The sequence below is a fragment of the Ambystoma mexicanum genome, chromosome 5q (assembly GCF_040938575.1).
Source record: "Ambystoma mexicanum isolate Mex_15411 chromosome 5q, UKY_AmexF1_1, whole genome shotgun sequence".
NCBI classification, from domain to species: domain Eukaryota; kingdom Metazoa; phylum Chordata; class Amphibia; order Caudata; family Ambystomatidae; genus Ambystoma; species Ambystoma mexicanum.
Window position 1 is genome coordinate 163,585,786 of NC_090933.1, and position 17,248 is coordinate 163,603,033.

A 17,248-nucleotide genomic window follows, 5' to 3' on the forward strand; every position below is an offset into this window, starting at 1 on the left:
TGCCCATGCACTAGCATCAAGGAGGGATAGGTGTCAACTAACACCTCTCCCTTAGTCTTGGCTCTTGTGCATGCAGCAGTTCCAGGATGTCATCATTCCTCACAGCTCATTGTTGCAGGAATACACAGCAGCTTCCCCTCTGCCATAATGGCACGTAGTACCCCTGCCACAATGCCCAATGGGCCATGCAAGGCTGAGCAAGCAAAACGCCCCTCTGACTTGAATAGACCATTGGCCGGGAACTGGCTGAGGTACTAAACACAAGGGAAATACCACAACAAAGACAGGCCCAACATCGTTCTCCGAGCTGCTCAAACCAGCTAAGTGAACAATCTAGGTCAAATGTTATCTTTAGTTTACTTCACATTAGCTCAGCCCACTTCTATTAGTCTGTTTTCTCTGTTTTTTTGTTTAGTTCTTGTCAGACCTAGAATTTATTGTTCATTTGCCAAATGTTTTCAATGTTTCCTTAATGTGTATGGCACCGCATCCGGCTGCTCTCATATGGACAAACGGTGAATCCACGGTGATGTCACAATGGACAGTAACCACTACATGAGGTAGAGAACTGCCATCCACTAGCGTTAGACAATTATCCTTGAAACCCTTTAGGAAATACAAAATATTTAACGTTAGCATCACGGAATATAATCTGTCAATCCCACCATTAAAATTATTCAACTGCAAATAAGGGAGAGCGAAATACAGAAAAACGTATGGTCTAGAATGGAAATAAGCCCCCCTAATGCCTATAATACCTGCTCAGGCTCTGACAGCTACATTAAAATTTCAATTAGATACCTTACCTTTGCAGTGATTTTCATCCCATGGATACACGCAGTTCTGGACTCCATTACAGACCAATGTATTATTAATACACATATTACTATGGCAGAAAAACGTGTTGGCTTCACAGGGAGCTGGAGAAAAAAAGAAAATGAGGCATCTATAATGAAAACATCCAACACTTTAAGCAGCTAGTCAGTCCCACACTTTTCAAAATGGCCGCAATTTTTTGCATTTAGTTTAGAAAACGGTTATATTAAATAGCATATGTTTTAGATTACACAAGTTATTTGTTATATTAAATATATTAGGTACGGTGCTCAATTGTAGTGGATACACCTTTTTATCTGTTGCAAGAACGGTTTTAAAACAGTAATATCACATTTACTGTAATGTGGGCATTCTAATTCTCCAGGGTAACATGAACAGTTCATGTGAAGAACAAAAAGGGGGCAAACGCCACAACATTGCAATATTCATGCCGTGAAAATATATCTGAAGTCAACATATGCAGCCTTCTCAGGGCTGGAAGATGTGCGCTAAGTGTCTGAAAGCTGGGGGCAATGTTCACATGCCCGAGGCTCAGTGCCTGCCTCACTTCGCCAGCAGGACTGAAACACATGACAGTTCTAGATTGTCTAACAGGTGGGGTAATCACCAGAGCCTAGTTAAAAAATGCACGTTTCCCCTTTACAACACAACTAACTCACTGTTTGGTTTGAATTATTGATGTGCCGCACACAATATGCCAAATACATTTTAAGATAATACGGCACACAAAGTATGATTGTAAGTCTTAAGGATCACAGTGACACACTTGACAACCAAGCCTTGCCTATTTCATCATTATCAGAAAAACATTTGCAATTTACATTGTAAAATATTAATTGATAAAGTTTCATTTTAACTTGAAATAAAATATTCAGAAAATGTTTGTAGATGGGAATTTGACAAGGATAATTAGAGGAAAGATGTTAGGTACAGGAGCAGGTGGGAGGGTAGTTCTATGTATACTTTTGTAATGCCTGAGTCAAAGGGCAAGCAGGGGGGGCATGGTGCATTCATTTCTAGGGGAATATGCCTTCTTCCTTTCACCAAAACAGATTCCAGCCTTATAAAATGACTTTGACCAATTGTAATCGTTTCTCGAGAATCTCTAAACAATCGACACATACATGATAAAGAAATATGTCGGGCAGTTAAGAGACGAATCTAGGCATGGATGTAACACATCTATGTGTTGACACCTGTTTAAAGTGTGCACTCCGTTCGCACACTTAGGTGGCTTGGCAGACCCCCATTTAAAAGAAAGGATCGAAATCATATCGATCAAAAGTGCATGAACAAAATGCACATGTTTAAAAAGGTGTCTAGGAATAGACATAGGACCGGCAGTGGATAGACTCTTTTCCTGCAACAATCAAAATATACACACATCACAATATTTTCAGTGATATTCACCCGGCAAAAAATCCACGAATATTGTTTATGAAAATCAATTAAAGACAATTATTAAATATTTGGTAAGTAGTTTACGTCATCGTTTTTATGAACAAAAACTCACATATAACTGTTTCATAACCACAATCTAGTCAGTGGGCCTCATTACGAGTTTGGAGGTAGCCATGCCGTTTTTAGAGGCATGGCAACCCCCAAACTGGGTACCGGGTCTGTGTCCCGCAAAAGGGGACTTACTGGGCCATTCCGACCTTGGAGGGCCCGGTAATTCCCTTTTGCCGGACCCAGACCCGGTACATCCCCATTCCCAATGAGCCCCCATAGGGCTCAATGGGAATGGGGAGGATGCTAACAACGGGCCCGTTAATGACGGGCCCGTTGTTAGCATCCTGGTCTGCTAGCGGGTCCCGCTAAGGACGTCTGGTCTGACCAGACGTCCTTAGTGGCACCCGCCAGCAGACCTCGTAATGAGGCGGTAGAGTGATAACGGCGCCGGCAACTCTGCCGGCACCGTTATCACTCTACCGCTTTCCGTGTAATGAGGCCCAATGTGCATTTAAGCAGAACCAGACATGGAAATTGAAATAAAGGGTACATTTACAAAATATTTTAAGATAAGTAGATGTTTCTGTATTTTGTTGTTGTTAAATATAAACTGCAAAGCAGCAGGTGTTTGAGCATCTAATGACTTTAATTGCCAGTGCGCAATGTGATGAAGTGTGAATGAAATGGACCTTTACCCCCTAGTTATGTTATGTTATGTTATGTTATGTTATGTTATTTGGACTAATAGTGCACCGGAGCCCGCAGGCAACATGGTGCAGAGAGCAGATGACAGAATTAAGGGAGAGTAGCACTAGAAGGGGTTCAACCAAAGACAACAGTTTTGGTTGGACTCAGCATTATGAGGTCACCCCGGCAATTATGCCACCCAGCCACACATTTCTAACCATGAGCTAAATATAATTAGCACATGGGGCGAGGGAGCCAACCAATCAGGTTGCTTGGTTCACAGGCTGAATCCCACGACCCTTGCCCGAGTTCCAGGCAGCCTGAAGATGGCTCAGCTGCCCTGCCATCTTACTGCCAGCCACACCTCCCCTTCAGTCACCATTTCTTCTGCACCACAACCACCTACTGGACTCACCTTATTCTTTTGGCAGCAGCGCAACCAACTACTGCTGCTCCAGCCTCCGTCCTGGGCAACTGTGGAAATGGAAGAGAGGCTCTGCATGGAGCCCCGCCTTCCATCTCTACGGTGGCCATCTTAAGTCAGTATTTAAGCATCCCCTTCATTAAAACAAAACACATTGCTGTCAGCACCCTGGGTTCTCAGATTGAAAACCCGGGGTTCTAATAGCCATAATACTCCACCCGCCCCTGGATTGGGTGGCATTGGCACTGAAGTCCACCGGTAAGGCCCTCGCGGGTCTGGGGCCATTACCACCTGATCTGTTACCAGCTGGATCAGGTCTTTTTGCCATGATAGTGGAATACATTGAAACATTATGTACTATGCTTTCACCCTTGCTTAAATTCTGTGGTTCTTAATAGTTCGGAATTTGCTGTATTCATTATTCCTCAGCATGGCTTTCCCTATTCCCTCCATCTCTTTCATGCAGCATGTTATGTTTGGAACCAAGCAACCTCTGTATAAAAGCCTCTATATCGTATTATTGTAGTTCAGCCATAACATGGTAGGAAAATGACGTCACCACGCTTATAACGTTATCGTTAATTAATTATGTCACATTGCCCCTCAACAAGATCAGCAGTCTGTGTTAAAGTCAAATCTCTCAATGGAATCCCAAATGCCAATAACGCAATTAAAGCAATGACTAGGCCTTCAGAGACCTTTACTTTGAGCTAATTTCCTTTGTCAAATCACAGTCATAACTTCATTGTTAAGGAGACAGCCATGGCAGTTGTTTTATTTAGTGTACTGCTGGGATTTAGTAAAGAATGCGGAAATCAATTTACGTGTTACCACTTATTCTAAACCACAGTGCTGGTTATTACATACTTTTTTTTTTGGGACTGCTTAACATGTTTGTTTGCTAAACATTACAAGTTGTATGTCCGTTTATGTTTCCAACCAAAAAAAATTCTACATGTATTCAACATTACAACAATTGGCATATTTTCTGACAGAATGCGCAAGTGTTCAGGTATTAAAGAGGATGATGATGTGACTAAGTATTATTAGGCATATACAGCCCTTCGAGGCCATACCAATGCCAGTAGGTGCTAGACAAATGCAATATAACATAACATATAGTACACACTTCTGTAAGTTATAAAGAAAGTGCAACCTTATAAATGAATCCACATTTCAAACTCTTTCTTCTATTCGGTCAAATAAGTTATAAGTGGGGTTTAGAGATAAAGCCTGGTCTGGCTTTCTTCCTTTCTGTTGGACAGAACTCAGTCAGTGGTTGTCCCACTGTTCGAATCGGCCATACAACTGGTGACCTGTGGTGCCCGTCAAGGCTCTTCATTGAGTCTGTTGTTATTCAATCAATATATGAGACAGTTATTGGAGCTTATCAGTTCATTTGGTATCAGATTTGATATATGAGCTAATGACAGGCAACTGATCTTCCATGTGAGAGAAGCTGCCGGCTCACAAGGGGGTAGAATATGCCTGGAACAACTTAGTCTGTGGATGGGTCAAAACCAACTTAAATGTAATGTACAGAACACGGAAATGCTGTTGTGCTCATCTGTTACGTCCAATCTGGGGTCTGCCGAATAGATGGAGCTTTTAGCAGCTACCTGGCTTTCTCTGTGCTGGCCCCTCTCCTAGGCATCTGTCCTACCGCTGTCCCAAATGGTCAGGAACTTAGGCGTTTCACTAGATGTGTTGTCTCCTGAGGTCCACATTTTTCAAGTATCTAGTTCTTTTTTCTTTCACCTTTGCCCTCTAAAACGAATTTTGGACTGTTTTGCATTTCAACTTAAAATCCAAAAGCATTGATCTGTAGACTCCAGAAGGTTCAAAATGCAGCGGGAAAGGATACTGCTTTATCTAGATCATAGGGATCACATCTCTCTGACATTGGCTCTCAGTGCAGGAACTGTAGGATTTGTATACCTCCAGGTGACTACCACCACCACTACCACCACCTGCAAGTGCGTGGAACAATATGGCTATCCTTTGTTTGCTAAAGCATGCATCGAAAACATAGGGAATCAGCTTACTTTTTATTTCCTTTTATTCTGGTACTCTTTGGCTACAATTACCAGACGAAGCAGAGGGCTCGGCACACTAATTTTACCACTGATGGTATCAAATGCCTCAAGCTTTACACTCTATGCATCACAAAAATAAACAGAACACACGACAGGCCACACACTTTCCTTTCACAATAGCGCTCATTGGCTTTTATCTGAATTTGTCAAAATATAGGACAGAATCCAAATGCGACTTATCAAAACACAGTCATAAACACTCATGGAAACTCTTTAAATACCACGGAGAAAACTTGGAACATTTGACATTTTAGCTAGACCGCTCAGTGATGCGAAGACACTTTGAAATCCCCCTTTTTTTTTAAAACACCAAACCTCCCACAAGAAACTTGGCAGGCATTGCAGGGTTATCTGTGCAAATTTGGAATGTTTTGTGTGAATTTTCAGCCTGCAACAGACCAATCCACCCAGAAAACAAACCTTTACATTCGATTGCATGAAAAGAATGATGTCATACCTTTAAAATGATCTTTCTAATTTTGTCACTCTTATGCTTACCAAGAGCTTTATAAGTGCTCAGCGTATGAGGCTGTCAGCGAACCCCCCTCTCCAGCATAGGGTCTGGCATGGATTCACATGCTCATGAATATTCCCCGTCGTTAGGCTGGGAATCCTCGGTTAAAGAAAAAACAGTTCCACTTTCACTTTAAAACTGTATTCCTCCTCTAGACCAATCACTGTCCTCTGGGTCATACTGCCCCCATCCAATGATAGTCCTCTGCCTAAGCTCCACCCCTGGTTGCCACCTTCAGATTTTTACCACACGTTTCAATGTTGGGAGTTGTCACGGCTCGCTCCCTTCGCTCCCGTTCTCACCACTTGGGGGCATGTTTTGGGGTTTATTCCCTACTGGATATTTCCTCCGAACCTTATGCTACAGTGCTGTGATGAATTGGGAGCGCTAAAACCTTATTTTCCAAGTTACTTCCCTTCCGGATCCATTCCAGGTTTTTGGCAACCAGCATGCTACTTTAGTTTAATGACTATGCTTCCCAGAATGTCTGGCTCACTGCTTCACCTCCTCCCTTGCAGGACAAGGTTGGATGGAGGATAGGCAACACCTGTGGCTGCAGGTGCAGCAGGCGGCACACCTGAGTGGTGTGCTCGTTAAACAGCTTTAAAAGCCTCAGTTTGCTTCAGTCCAGCGCTGGTCATTGTTGCAGTGTTCCTGTTGTGACTGGTCCCTTGTTCCTGGTTCCTAGCTTTTGTGCCTAGTTCCTAGTTCCTGTTTCTTGTTCCTCTGCCCTGAATTTCGAATGTATGTGCTTAATTGATTTCTGCTTTCTGGATTTCCCTTTCTGTCTTCCTCTGTCTACAGGCAGCCTTTCTCTGTGCTTTACCCTTTGATGCAGCCCAATTTGCCTGTGTTCTCTGTTTCTTTGATGCTGTCCTTTGTTACAGAAAAACTTGATGCATTAGTCTTTCCCTTTATAGATTTAGCTTCCTGCCTTTTCTCCTTGGATGGGTGGGAAAGGTTTCCTTTTGTGATATCATTTTCCCTGCTCCTGATCCTTACTTTCTATTGGGATCCATTCCATGTTTTCCATTGCACCTCTGCATTTATTTCCCATGATTATTAGGTGTGGGGTGCTGTTGTACTAGCCCCTGTGTGAATGCCTTTTGTTTTCCTCACTATTCTATAATCACAATTCCTACTTGCTCCTTGACTTGGGTCTTATGTATTTAGTTATCCTCCACCCATTGCTGTTATTGCCTTCTGGGTCCCTGTTTGATCAACTGGGTTTGTGGGTTTACTGACATCCAAGTGGTCTTTCCGGTCCTCGTGAGTACTGTTTCTAAGTTCCTTATTCAGTATCATCCAGAGTGTCAGCTCACAGATCCTGTCCTTGCTTGCCCTCTACGTGGGCTTAGCGCTGTCAGTATCTGTAAAAGCATAGTGGGTAAGGAGTTTGCCGACTTTCCTTTCAGTCATAAGGATGTTCTAAGTGCTTACCCCACATCCCTTTTCATATATTGGTATTATTGTTTCACTCTATTTGCACTCCTGGGTTTTAGTATACACGAGTCTTGGGTATTGTATGCACGTTGTTAGATTCAAAGTTGTTCACTGTGCGATTCCGTGCACATTTCCCTTTCCATATTCATTGCCTTCCTCCTTTCTTAACAGGAGTCCTCAAGTTGCTCTCTGAGCTATTTTGTGCTATTTCAAATTTATTTCCATAAAAAAATGTTGACTGATTTTTGCTTGTTTCGTCTTCGACAAAGGACAGAGACCGGCAATGGGGATCTGCTACCGGCAAAGATCTTCATCCACTTCATCCAGCACCATTATATGCTCAATGTGCCAAATACTAGTCATAATCACACTAGCACTGCAATGTATTATGTAATGATTATCGCACTGCCTTCACTGCTAAATCGAATTTAGGTGACCCCATCCTATGCATTTGACTGTATTGCCTTTTGCCTTTCACTGCTAAATCGAATCTAGGTGATCCCATCCTATGCATTTGACTGTATTACCTTTTGCCTTTCACTGCTAAATCGAATCTAGGTGATCCCATCCTATGCATTTGACTGTATTACCTTTTGCCTCTCACTGCTAATCTGAATCTAGGTGACCCCTATTTATGCACCTGATTGTTGTGCCTCCCTGGCTCTTTCCCTCTTACTCAGGTAACCAGGACTACCATCATGCACTTCAGTGCACTCCTTCCACTATATTACACCCTGGCCCTACGACTTGCCCAAGTCACTCAGTTACCCACAGTAACAACCGCACCACCCCGGGTTAAACTTGATCAGCCTCTCCTCAGTCTTGCACCCCCACGACTTATGGTGTCTCCCAGAATGAGCCCGGCAGCTCCCGCTGTAGGCCAGATCAACCAATACCTTAATGACCCAGCACTATGGCTGGAACACTTCGCTAGGAAACCTACACCCAACCAACCCTGCCCCCTCTCTCGCAGAAATAAGAGACTAGGCACCAGATTCCACCTACGTCACTCCCGTAACAACGCCTCTCCACCTGGATCACCGTCAATCACTACCTCATGCAAATCCACAACCACAGGGGTTAAACTGCCCAGGTTTAAGGGTGCCCTTATTAACGCCAGATCCCTCACTGCACATGCACTAGACATAGCTGACCTCATCACCACGTCTGACCTTGACTTCATAGCTATATCCGAAACATGGCTTCATGCTGCTTCTGGCCCCTTACTAGCGTTGGCCCTACCGCCTGACTACGGCATCACACGATGTGACCGTCCCACAGCCCACTCTAGAGGTGGGGGTGTGGCTTTCATCCATAAAAATGAGCTCGACCTAAGAGTGATACCTGATGCCAAACTTGCATCAGCTGAGTCGCTGTCAGTCAAATTAGCACTCACACCCAACCAAACGGCCACCTTGCACCTTATCTACAGGCCCACGGGACCGGCACCGTCCTTTGCCAGTGAAATTTCCACCCTCCTCCTTGACAATACTAAAAATAATTCACAAACAAACATTTTAGGCGACTTTAACTTAGGTCTTGGTGACCCAAAGGATCCTGTGGCAACTGACCTGGAGAACGTACTAACTGACCTCGGCTTCACCTTGTATATTCAAGAACCTACCCATATCAAAGGTAGAACACTTGATTGGTTAGCTGGATCCAACTGCAATATTAAGGTTCTCAGCATCACCCCTTGTATATGGTCTGACCACCACATCACAACCTTTAACATTGAAGCAACCCCACGTACCCCGACTCCAATAGCCCCAGCACTCCTGACCAGAAGCAAAAAAGACATAACTAAGGAGAAACTCCTCCCACTGTTACTCCCGACCCTTAATGCAGCTACCAACACCTGCTCTGATCCTACCTCCTTAGCAGACACTTACAACCAAACAATGCTAACGGCCATTGACTCTATAGCTCCTATCAAACTTAGGAAGGCTAAATTACAAACTCATCTTAACTCATGGTTCACCCCACAGTTAAGATTACTCCGCAAAGCGAAACGTTGTGCTGAAAATCGATGGAAAAGCCACCCTTCTGATGAGCACAAAGATGGTTTCCTTCTTGCCTCACTCTCTTATAAAGATTCTATCATCACTGCAAAAAAGGAATCTCTTAACAACCGCATTATGCAAGCTGACTCGAACACTAAGGAGCTCTTCAAAATCCTAAAAGAGCTTGAAACTCCAGTCGCCCCCTCTGGCACTTGCTTGAAAGATAGTAAATGGTGTGCCAACATCCAAGCAGCCTTACTAAATAAAATCTCCACACTACAAGCGAAAATTAAAGATAAGCAGGACAGTCTGAAGCGAGACAACCGCGCTCTCTCCCATGCCAGGGCCCCCCTTCCAGACACTGCTAATACTACACCATTTACATTCTCACCGCTCACCGTTGCTGAGGTAGAAAACCTAATTCTAAGAATTAAACCATCCAACTGCCAAGGTGACCCGTGCCCTGCCCCTATTATTAAGGACTCAGCGCATGAGCTGGCCCCATTCATTACGGCCTTCATTAACTCTTCCTTCAAATCCGGTATTGTCCCGGATAACCTGAAGGACGCTTGGGTGATCCCACTGCTCAAAAAACCATCCCTTGACCCAAGCATTCCTACTAACTTCCGACCTATCACCACAGTCCCATTTCTGCTTAAGATTTTAGACCGTGCCGCATACCTCCAGATACAAAACTATTTGGAATCTAATAACTTGCTAGGTCTACGACAATCCGGATTCCGCCCCAGACACGGGACGGAGACTGCTTTAATAGACCTTAAAACCCAAATCGAGGTCTTAAAGGATCAGGGCAAACTAGCAATGCTATTACTTCTCGACCTTTCAGCCGCTTTCGATTTGGTCAACCACCAGATCCTATGCAAGCACCTCCACTCCGCTGCCAACTTCTCATCCTCTGCTGCAGCCTGGATCAAATCCTTTTTGAGCAATAGATCCATGAGAGTCTTTGCCCCATCCGCAGCTGCCGACCCTTCCCCAATTCACTGTGGCGTACCTCAGGGATCTTGCGTGTCACCCACACTTTATAACATCTTCACTAAACCTCTCTTTGATGTGCTTGACTATCTGGGTGTCTCCTATACTAACTATGCGGACGACACCCAGATACTCATTCCCATCACTGGTGATTATCTAGCTGACACCAAGTCCCTTAATGACGTCTACCTGGTCATCCAAGCTTGGATGGCCCAACACCAGTTGTGCCTAAACGATGACAAGATGGAGCTTCTGATCTTAGGCACTGCACAACGCCTGAGCAGACTAGAACCGTCCTATCAGTCATTCACCATAGACGGTAATAACATTCGAGTCTCAAAAGACACTAAAACATTAGGCTTCTACCTTGACGCTACACTATCATTAACTCGACAAACGAATGCTGTCAGATCTGCGTCCGCATACACATGCAAACTCATCGCAGCTTGTAGACCATTCCTTACTACCTCCAACAGTGTCACATTAGCGAGAACCCTCATCATGGCTAAAATCGATTACTGTAGTGCTCTTTATCTAGGCACCAGCCAAGAGAACCTGAATAAACTCCAAACTACCCAAAACAATGCCATTCGTGCCGCCCTAAACATTCCCCGCAACCAGCATATCACAGAAACTAGAACCAAGTTAAAGTGGCTACCTGTCAAGCAGAGAATTTCACTCAAAACACTCGCCCTTACGCACAAATGCCTGGCTAACAAGGCCCCTATCTACCTCGGCAGTCGACTGTCACGCCACTCGACCTCCCGACCACTAAGAACTGCCCAGTCCCACTGTCTAGCGTTCCCTAGATTTAAACTGTAAAAAGCAGGGGGTTCAAGCTTCCCTGTCCTAGCCTCCAAGCTATGGAACTCCCTCCCTGCTACCATCAGAGCTGAAGACTCATTTAACACTTTCAAAGCTAATACTAGATCTTGGCTTTTTGACCAGCTTTAATCCCTGCTCAGCGCCTCTGTCTTACACACTCTGACCTGCTGTCCTCTGTTATTACCAAACAGCACCGGCATCACTGTAGTATACGTAGATAGATTCCTTTAGTCACCTACTGTCTTTGTGCAACTGTAGTATATGCAGATAGATTACTTTAGTCACCTACTGTCTCTGTGTACATTTTTAATATTATGTCTGTACATATGTATATCTGTAACCTGTACAAATTGCGCCCTGATGCCTCCGGGCCTGTGGGTTTGCGCGTTACAAATAAAATAAATACAAATACAAAATACTGCCGGATCGTCATCGAAGTATTGAGGAGGCATGGCCTTGGGCCTACTTCGCGCCTTTCAGCCAAGTCGGAGGAGAATAAGGAAGGCTAAAGCCTCTTCAAACTCTGTGCAAAGTGTGGATTAAGGAACGTATTAGTGGAAGATCGGCATCATAAATGCTTAGATTGCCTGCATCCAGACCATGATGAGAAGGGATGCAAAGCGTACTGTGGTTTCTCGAAGAAAACCAAGAAAGGCTTCTACAGCAGACTGTCAGCGTGGCTCAAGTCAAGCAAGGCCACTGACTCAGCCTCCGGACAGAAGGTGTTCGCCATTATCATCAGCCTCCACAGTGAGCCTGCAGACAAAAAGGGATCTCTTCTAAGAGAAAGTCCCTAATCCTGTCCAAACTCTGGGTGTCAGCAGATAAACCAGCAAAGGACAAGTTTGGAGAGGACTCGTTCAAGCTAATTAAGACCTTGCAACCTGCCAGGTCAACTGAGTCAACGGCGGCACCATCAACAAAGGCCTCGATGGGCACAACTACCATGACAGCATTGAAGGGGAATGTGTCCATGAAGGAATTATCTGCCACAACCACCTCATGGGCGTCCTTGCCCACTAGGTGAGATACGGCTGCAGAAGCATCAATGAAGGCATCAACCACTCAGGGATCGGGGAAATACACAGGGACTGCATCGACCCCGCAGCCTCCTGAAAGCGAAAGGGAGAAGGCCCCCCTGGTGGAACCTCTTTAGTATGTGGACCCACTGGCTGCTCATGATAGTCTGGAGCAGATTTACTCAAGTTCTGACGAGGGAGATGATAACCTGCCTGATGATTACTACACAGATCACAAAGGGGGAGGATCTGGGGTGGTGGAGTTAAGTCAGCTGCTCGCAAGAGGAGAAATATCAGTCCAGACCCTACGCCACTGGCTCTTTTCACCCCTGGACCAAGGGATGTGTCGGTGGATATTCTAACGACTATGCAAAAACTGGCCATAGAAATCCAGCAGTGGATGCCCCCGGCACTGGGGATGGTCCTTGGCATCATTTGACCCCTCCACCACCACCATCTTGCTGTGACACAACCCAACCTGGAGCCCTGGCTCCACGCACATACACAGGCATGGACCCAGCAACCATGGCTATGGGCAGCGACGAAGACAACATGTCACGGCTGAAAGAGAAACAGCACAAGCGGAGGAGCCCCATAGGACCTCCCCACCAGACAAAGTTGGATCCTTTAATTCCATGATGTCAAGGGCCTTTGAGCTGTTTCAGTTGGTTCCCGAGGAGACGAAGAAGGAGGGTTTCCTGTACCAGCAGCGCAAGTCAAGAGGAAAGACCATCATGTCCGTTTTGTTCATGGACGACATCTGGGAGAAAGGCCTGGTGCTAATGAAGAACACAAGTATTGCCCCGCCCAAGCGTGACAGATTGGAGAAAAAGTACATTGTACCGAATTCAGCGCCCATGTGCTTAAGGTCTCAACACTTGCCCGACTCAGTGGTCTCGGCCGCAACCAGGAAGCGCTTGCCGAATCCATCAGTGACAGCTATGGTACCTCCGGACCAAGAGGGGAAGAAGCTGGATGAAATGGGCAAGAGCATAATTAATACAGCAGCCTCTACCATCAAGGCAGCTAACTCCATTTTGTCCCAATATGACCTGGAACTATGGTACAAGCTGGGTTGGATCTTAGACTTCCTGCCTAAGGACAAGAGGGTTGAGGCACTGGAACTTTTTCAAGAAGGGGAAGTGGCCATGGATCACACCATCACAGTGGCAGTGGACATCACAGACACAGGTGTCCACCAGTGGGAAACGAGGGGTCCCTGTATCGGCAAGGCCACATGAGAGCCCAGTCCACCAGAACCATCGCAGCAACGACTGCATTTCTCTCTGGTGTGCCCGTGCTCGACATCTGCGGGACTGCTACGTGGAGGTCCACGCACACCTTCATGAGGTTCTACTGTATCGACAGGGATTTCAGGGAGGACTCCAGAGTTATCCAAGTGGTGCTAAGCAGCCTGTTCACTTAAGGTGAGTCTGTGCAGAGGTGAGTGTGTTGTTGCTTCTGTTGATCCTTTCCACCTCCCATGGTTGTGTACACGTACTTCTGTGTAATCATTATTCATGAGCATGTGAATCCATGCCAGACCCCATGCTGGAGAAGGTTTAAGTTTCTTACCTGTAACTATTGTTCTCCAGCATGGGAATGGCATGGATTCAAATGCAAACCCTCCCTACTTCACCTCTGTGGCTCTTCTTGGTTGATAATGCCACTTTACGTGCTTACCAAATCTGAAAATGATCACCAGGGGTGGAGCTTAGGGAGAGGACTGTCATTGGATGGGGCAGTATGACCCAGAGGAGCGTGATTGGTTTAGAGGAGAAATACAGTTTCAAAGTGAAAGTGAAACTTTTTTCTTTTAACAAGGATTCCTAGCTTGATGACGGGGAATATTCATGAGCATGTGAATCCATGCCAGACCCATGCTGGAGAATAAAAGTTACAGGTAAGTAACTTAAGCCTTCTTCAGCACACCGGCTCTGTGTTCCCATCAGCCACTGTAGTCAGTTCAGTGAAGGACACACGACACACACCTTTCTCTCCTGCAGACTCTCAGCACATGGCAGCCTGGCTCAATCTCAGATCATCTTGCACATCAACCACCGAAACTCCCAAATGTTCCTTTTTCTCTCTCAAATCTCTTCTTGATTCACCTTTCTCTCAGAAGAGAACCTCTCCTTCCTACTCTCTGCTCCTTTTAAAGTCTTCTCTCTGCCATCCCACTTTTCTTATACCTTCATAAAGAAAGTATATGATTTAACCACCTACCTCATACTTCCTGATGTGATGTCACCCATTCATCAAAACCTCCCTTGTAGCCAAGGCCTAGTACTTTTCTAAACTCCTTCTGCTTTCTTCACCGTGACCTCTGTACAGCACTCATTCTACAGGCCTGGACGATTATGCAACATTTCCATCCTATGCTTCCTGGACAACCAATGAGTTGTCTTTGGAACTGAATTCTGTAGTTTTGTTGTGCTCTGAGCTTAATAACCACACTGTGGATCAGTTTGCAATTCGAGTATTTTATTTGCAAAGCCATCATCCTCCACAGTCTGCACCTACAGTTTGCACCTACAGTTTGCATCATGGGCTATGGCCTAGGCTAATCCCACTCTAATCGCTAATTATATTAATATGGTTAAGATTAAATGTTAATAGGTTAGTATTTAGTAATTAGTAAGTTAATTGTTAACCTATACTGTTGCTATGCTAGTCTTTTCAATCAATTCAAGCTATAATGTGCTCACACCTTTATTTGGTTTTAATAACTCTCATCACTGTCTCACATCAGTGCTAAGCCACACAGACCAGCCACAACACCATCATCTTTTGTACACTGGCAAACACTTTCCATAGGAGTCTGAGGCCCTGCTAATATTCTTGCCTGGCTACAATTCACACTATTTGTTTCTACAAAACACAAACAATTTAAGGTGCTATGTATCACTCAGAGTCCTTTGCAATGCGGCCCCTGGTTTCATTGGTTGTAAGCTGCAACAGTACTTACACCCCAGAGTGCTCATTTCTGCTTTGGCCAGTCTTCTGACTACCCACAAATTTAGACTAGAAAATAGAGTGGAGGGGCTGCTCATTCTCTGACCATGCATTGAAACTCTTGAACCCCATCATGTTGAACCTTCGGGGCATCTCAAACCATTTTGATTTTACACATAAACTGAAGACCTGTCTGTGTCCAGCCTGCAAAGGCTTCTTTTGCGACGGGGGGCGGGCGGGCCTATCTCTAATCCGAGTGTCCTTTGTGGTCTGTCTCTCTTGTTTAGTGCCTTGATGCCTTCTCAAGGTGGATGTTGTGCTTTATAAGTGTTGCACCATTCCATAAGTGAACTGAGATATTCTAATTACCTACAGTGGGGTGTTGTTTTCCTCTATATATTTTAGGCTGCAGTTTCCATATAAAAGTGTGAAAATATGTTCCTTCTTACAGCATAGAACAGATGTAACTACTCACCAATAATAACAAAATTACATTGCTACTCTGATAACGTATTACAGTTTACTTTTAAGGTCAGAAAGCCTTATGCTTGACCAGCACAGAGCATCATTCCAGTTGACACTGGAGAATTTAATTAAAATTGTGACTAGATGTTCAGATTTCCTTCCTCTAAAATACCTTTCTCTGACAGTTTACAGCTATTAAGTGATGCAGACTGTTTCTCATAATATGTTTATTGTGCACTGCTGGAATTTAACTCCAGAGAGCAAGAAACTGCTGTCACTTATTTTAAACCATAAATCAGCTGTTAAATTCAGTTAAAATAATGCTTCATAACATTACAAGCTGCTTGTCAGTGTGTGTGGTTTTTTTACATTTGATCTGATCTGATTCCACATATTTGAATTAACAACTGCAAGATTTCTTGTAATAAGGTATTATAGAGAATACCATGAAAGGGGATTTTGGCATGACCATTTGTTATAAGAAATGCAATATCGACAGAATGTACAAAAAAAAGAAATTGCAAGTAAACTTATAGATAGACACTCTTATAAAGGAACTCAATCAGCATTTCTCTATTTAGTCACTAAACCTGCCTGTGACTTGCTGTCCTCTTATAACACGTGCAAAGCTGTACTCTTTCGCATATGCTCATATTTCGGTTCTATGGGTCTCATTACAAGCTTGCCGGTCTGGAACAATGGTACCGGTAAGCTTGCCTGTACTGTTGTTTCCGGACCGGCAAACTATGAGTTCTGCGGGCGGGTGCCGTCCTCTCGCCAGGTCTGACCTGGCGGCCGGGACGGCGCCCGCCCGCAGACCTTGACGGTAGCACCGGCACCATTTTTTATGGTGCCGGTGCTACCGTCGTCCCCATTCCCATTGAGATCAATGTGACTCAAATGGGAATGGGGATTAATTTCTCCGGCGACCGGCAATGGGCAATTACCGGGTCCGCTGGGGCTGTAATACCCCGGTAATTGCCCATTGCCGGGCGCTGGAAAAAAAATGACTCCAGCGGCAGCCGTGCCATTTTTAACCGGCACGGCTACCGCCGTACTCATTATGAGGCCCTATGTCTTTTCATAGCCACCTACTTAAAAGTCAACAGTTTGTTTATGCATCTTGGTCGACCTGAATACGACTGTTTTCTTATGGGTCCCCCATACATCTCCTCTAGCCCACACTCACACTGTGTCACCCCCTACCCACTCCATCCCTATTTTCCTACCACCACATGAACATATATATGTGCATGTAATTTGTTGATTTCTATCAAAAGTGTACAAACCTTTAAACAACAATCTGTGAAACAACTGTTGCTGATATTTTACAGTTGCTGTTGTTGTTTCGACCAACAGAGTGTTCGATGATTCAGAGACATTCTTGGGACATTGATAATGGTTATTCCTTATCATATATTCTTTTGCAAATATCACTATGAGTGATCACTTGATCTCTCATGTTCAGTATTGGTTAGACCAAGGGCAATGAACAATCCAATTGTAATGCATCAGTACAGGTGCAGCATTGA

The 17,248-nt window shown here is 44.6% G+C and overlaps 1 protein-coding gene across 4 annotated transcripts in view; it reads right to left on the reverse strand.

Moving 5' to 3' along the window:
- The window catches only part of NETO1 (neuropilin and tolloid like 1), a 1,259,189-nt gene that overhangs the window by 55,338 nt on the left and 1,186,603 nt on the right, over positions 1 to 17,248 (reverse strand). For all 4 annotated transcript variants that reach the window (XM_069620705.1, XM_069620706.1, XM_069620704.1 and 1 more), the window contains exon 8: positions 807 to 920. In XM_069620705.1, coding sequence (XP_069476806.1) covers positions 807 to 920 — 114 coding nt within the window. The remainder of the gene's footprint in view (positions 1 to 806; positions 921 to 17,248) is intronic.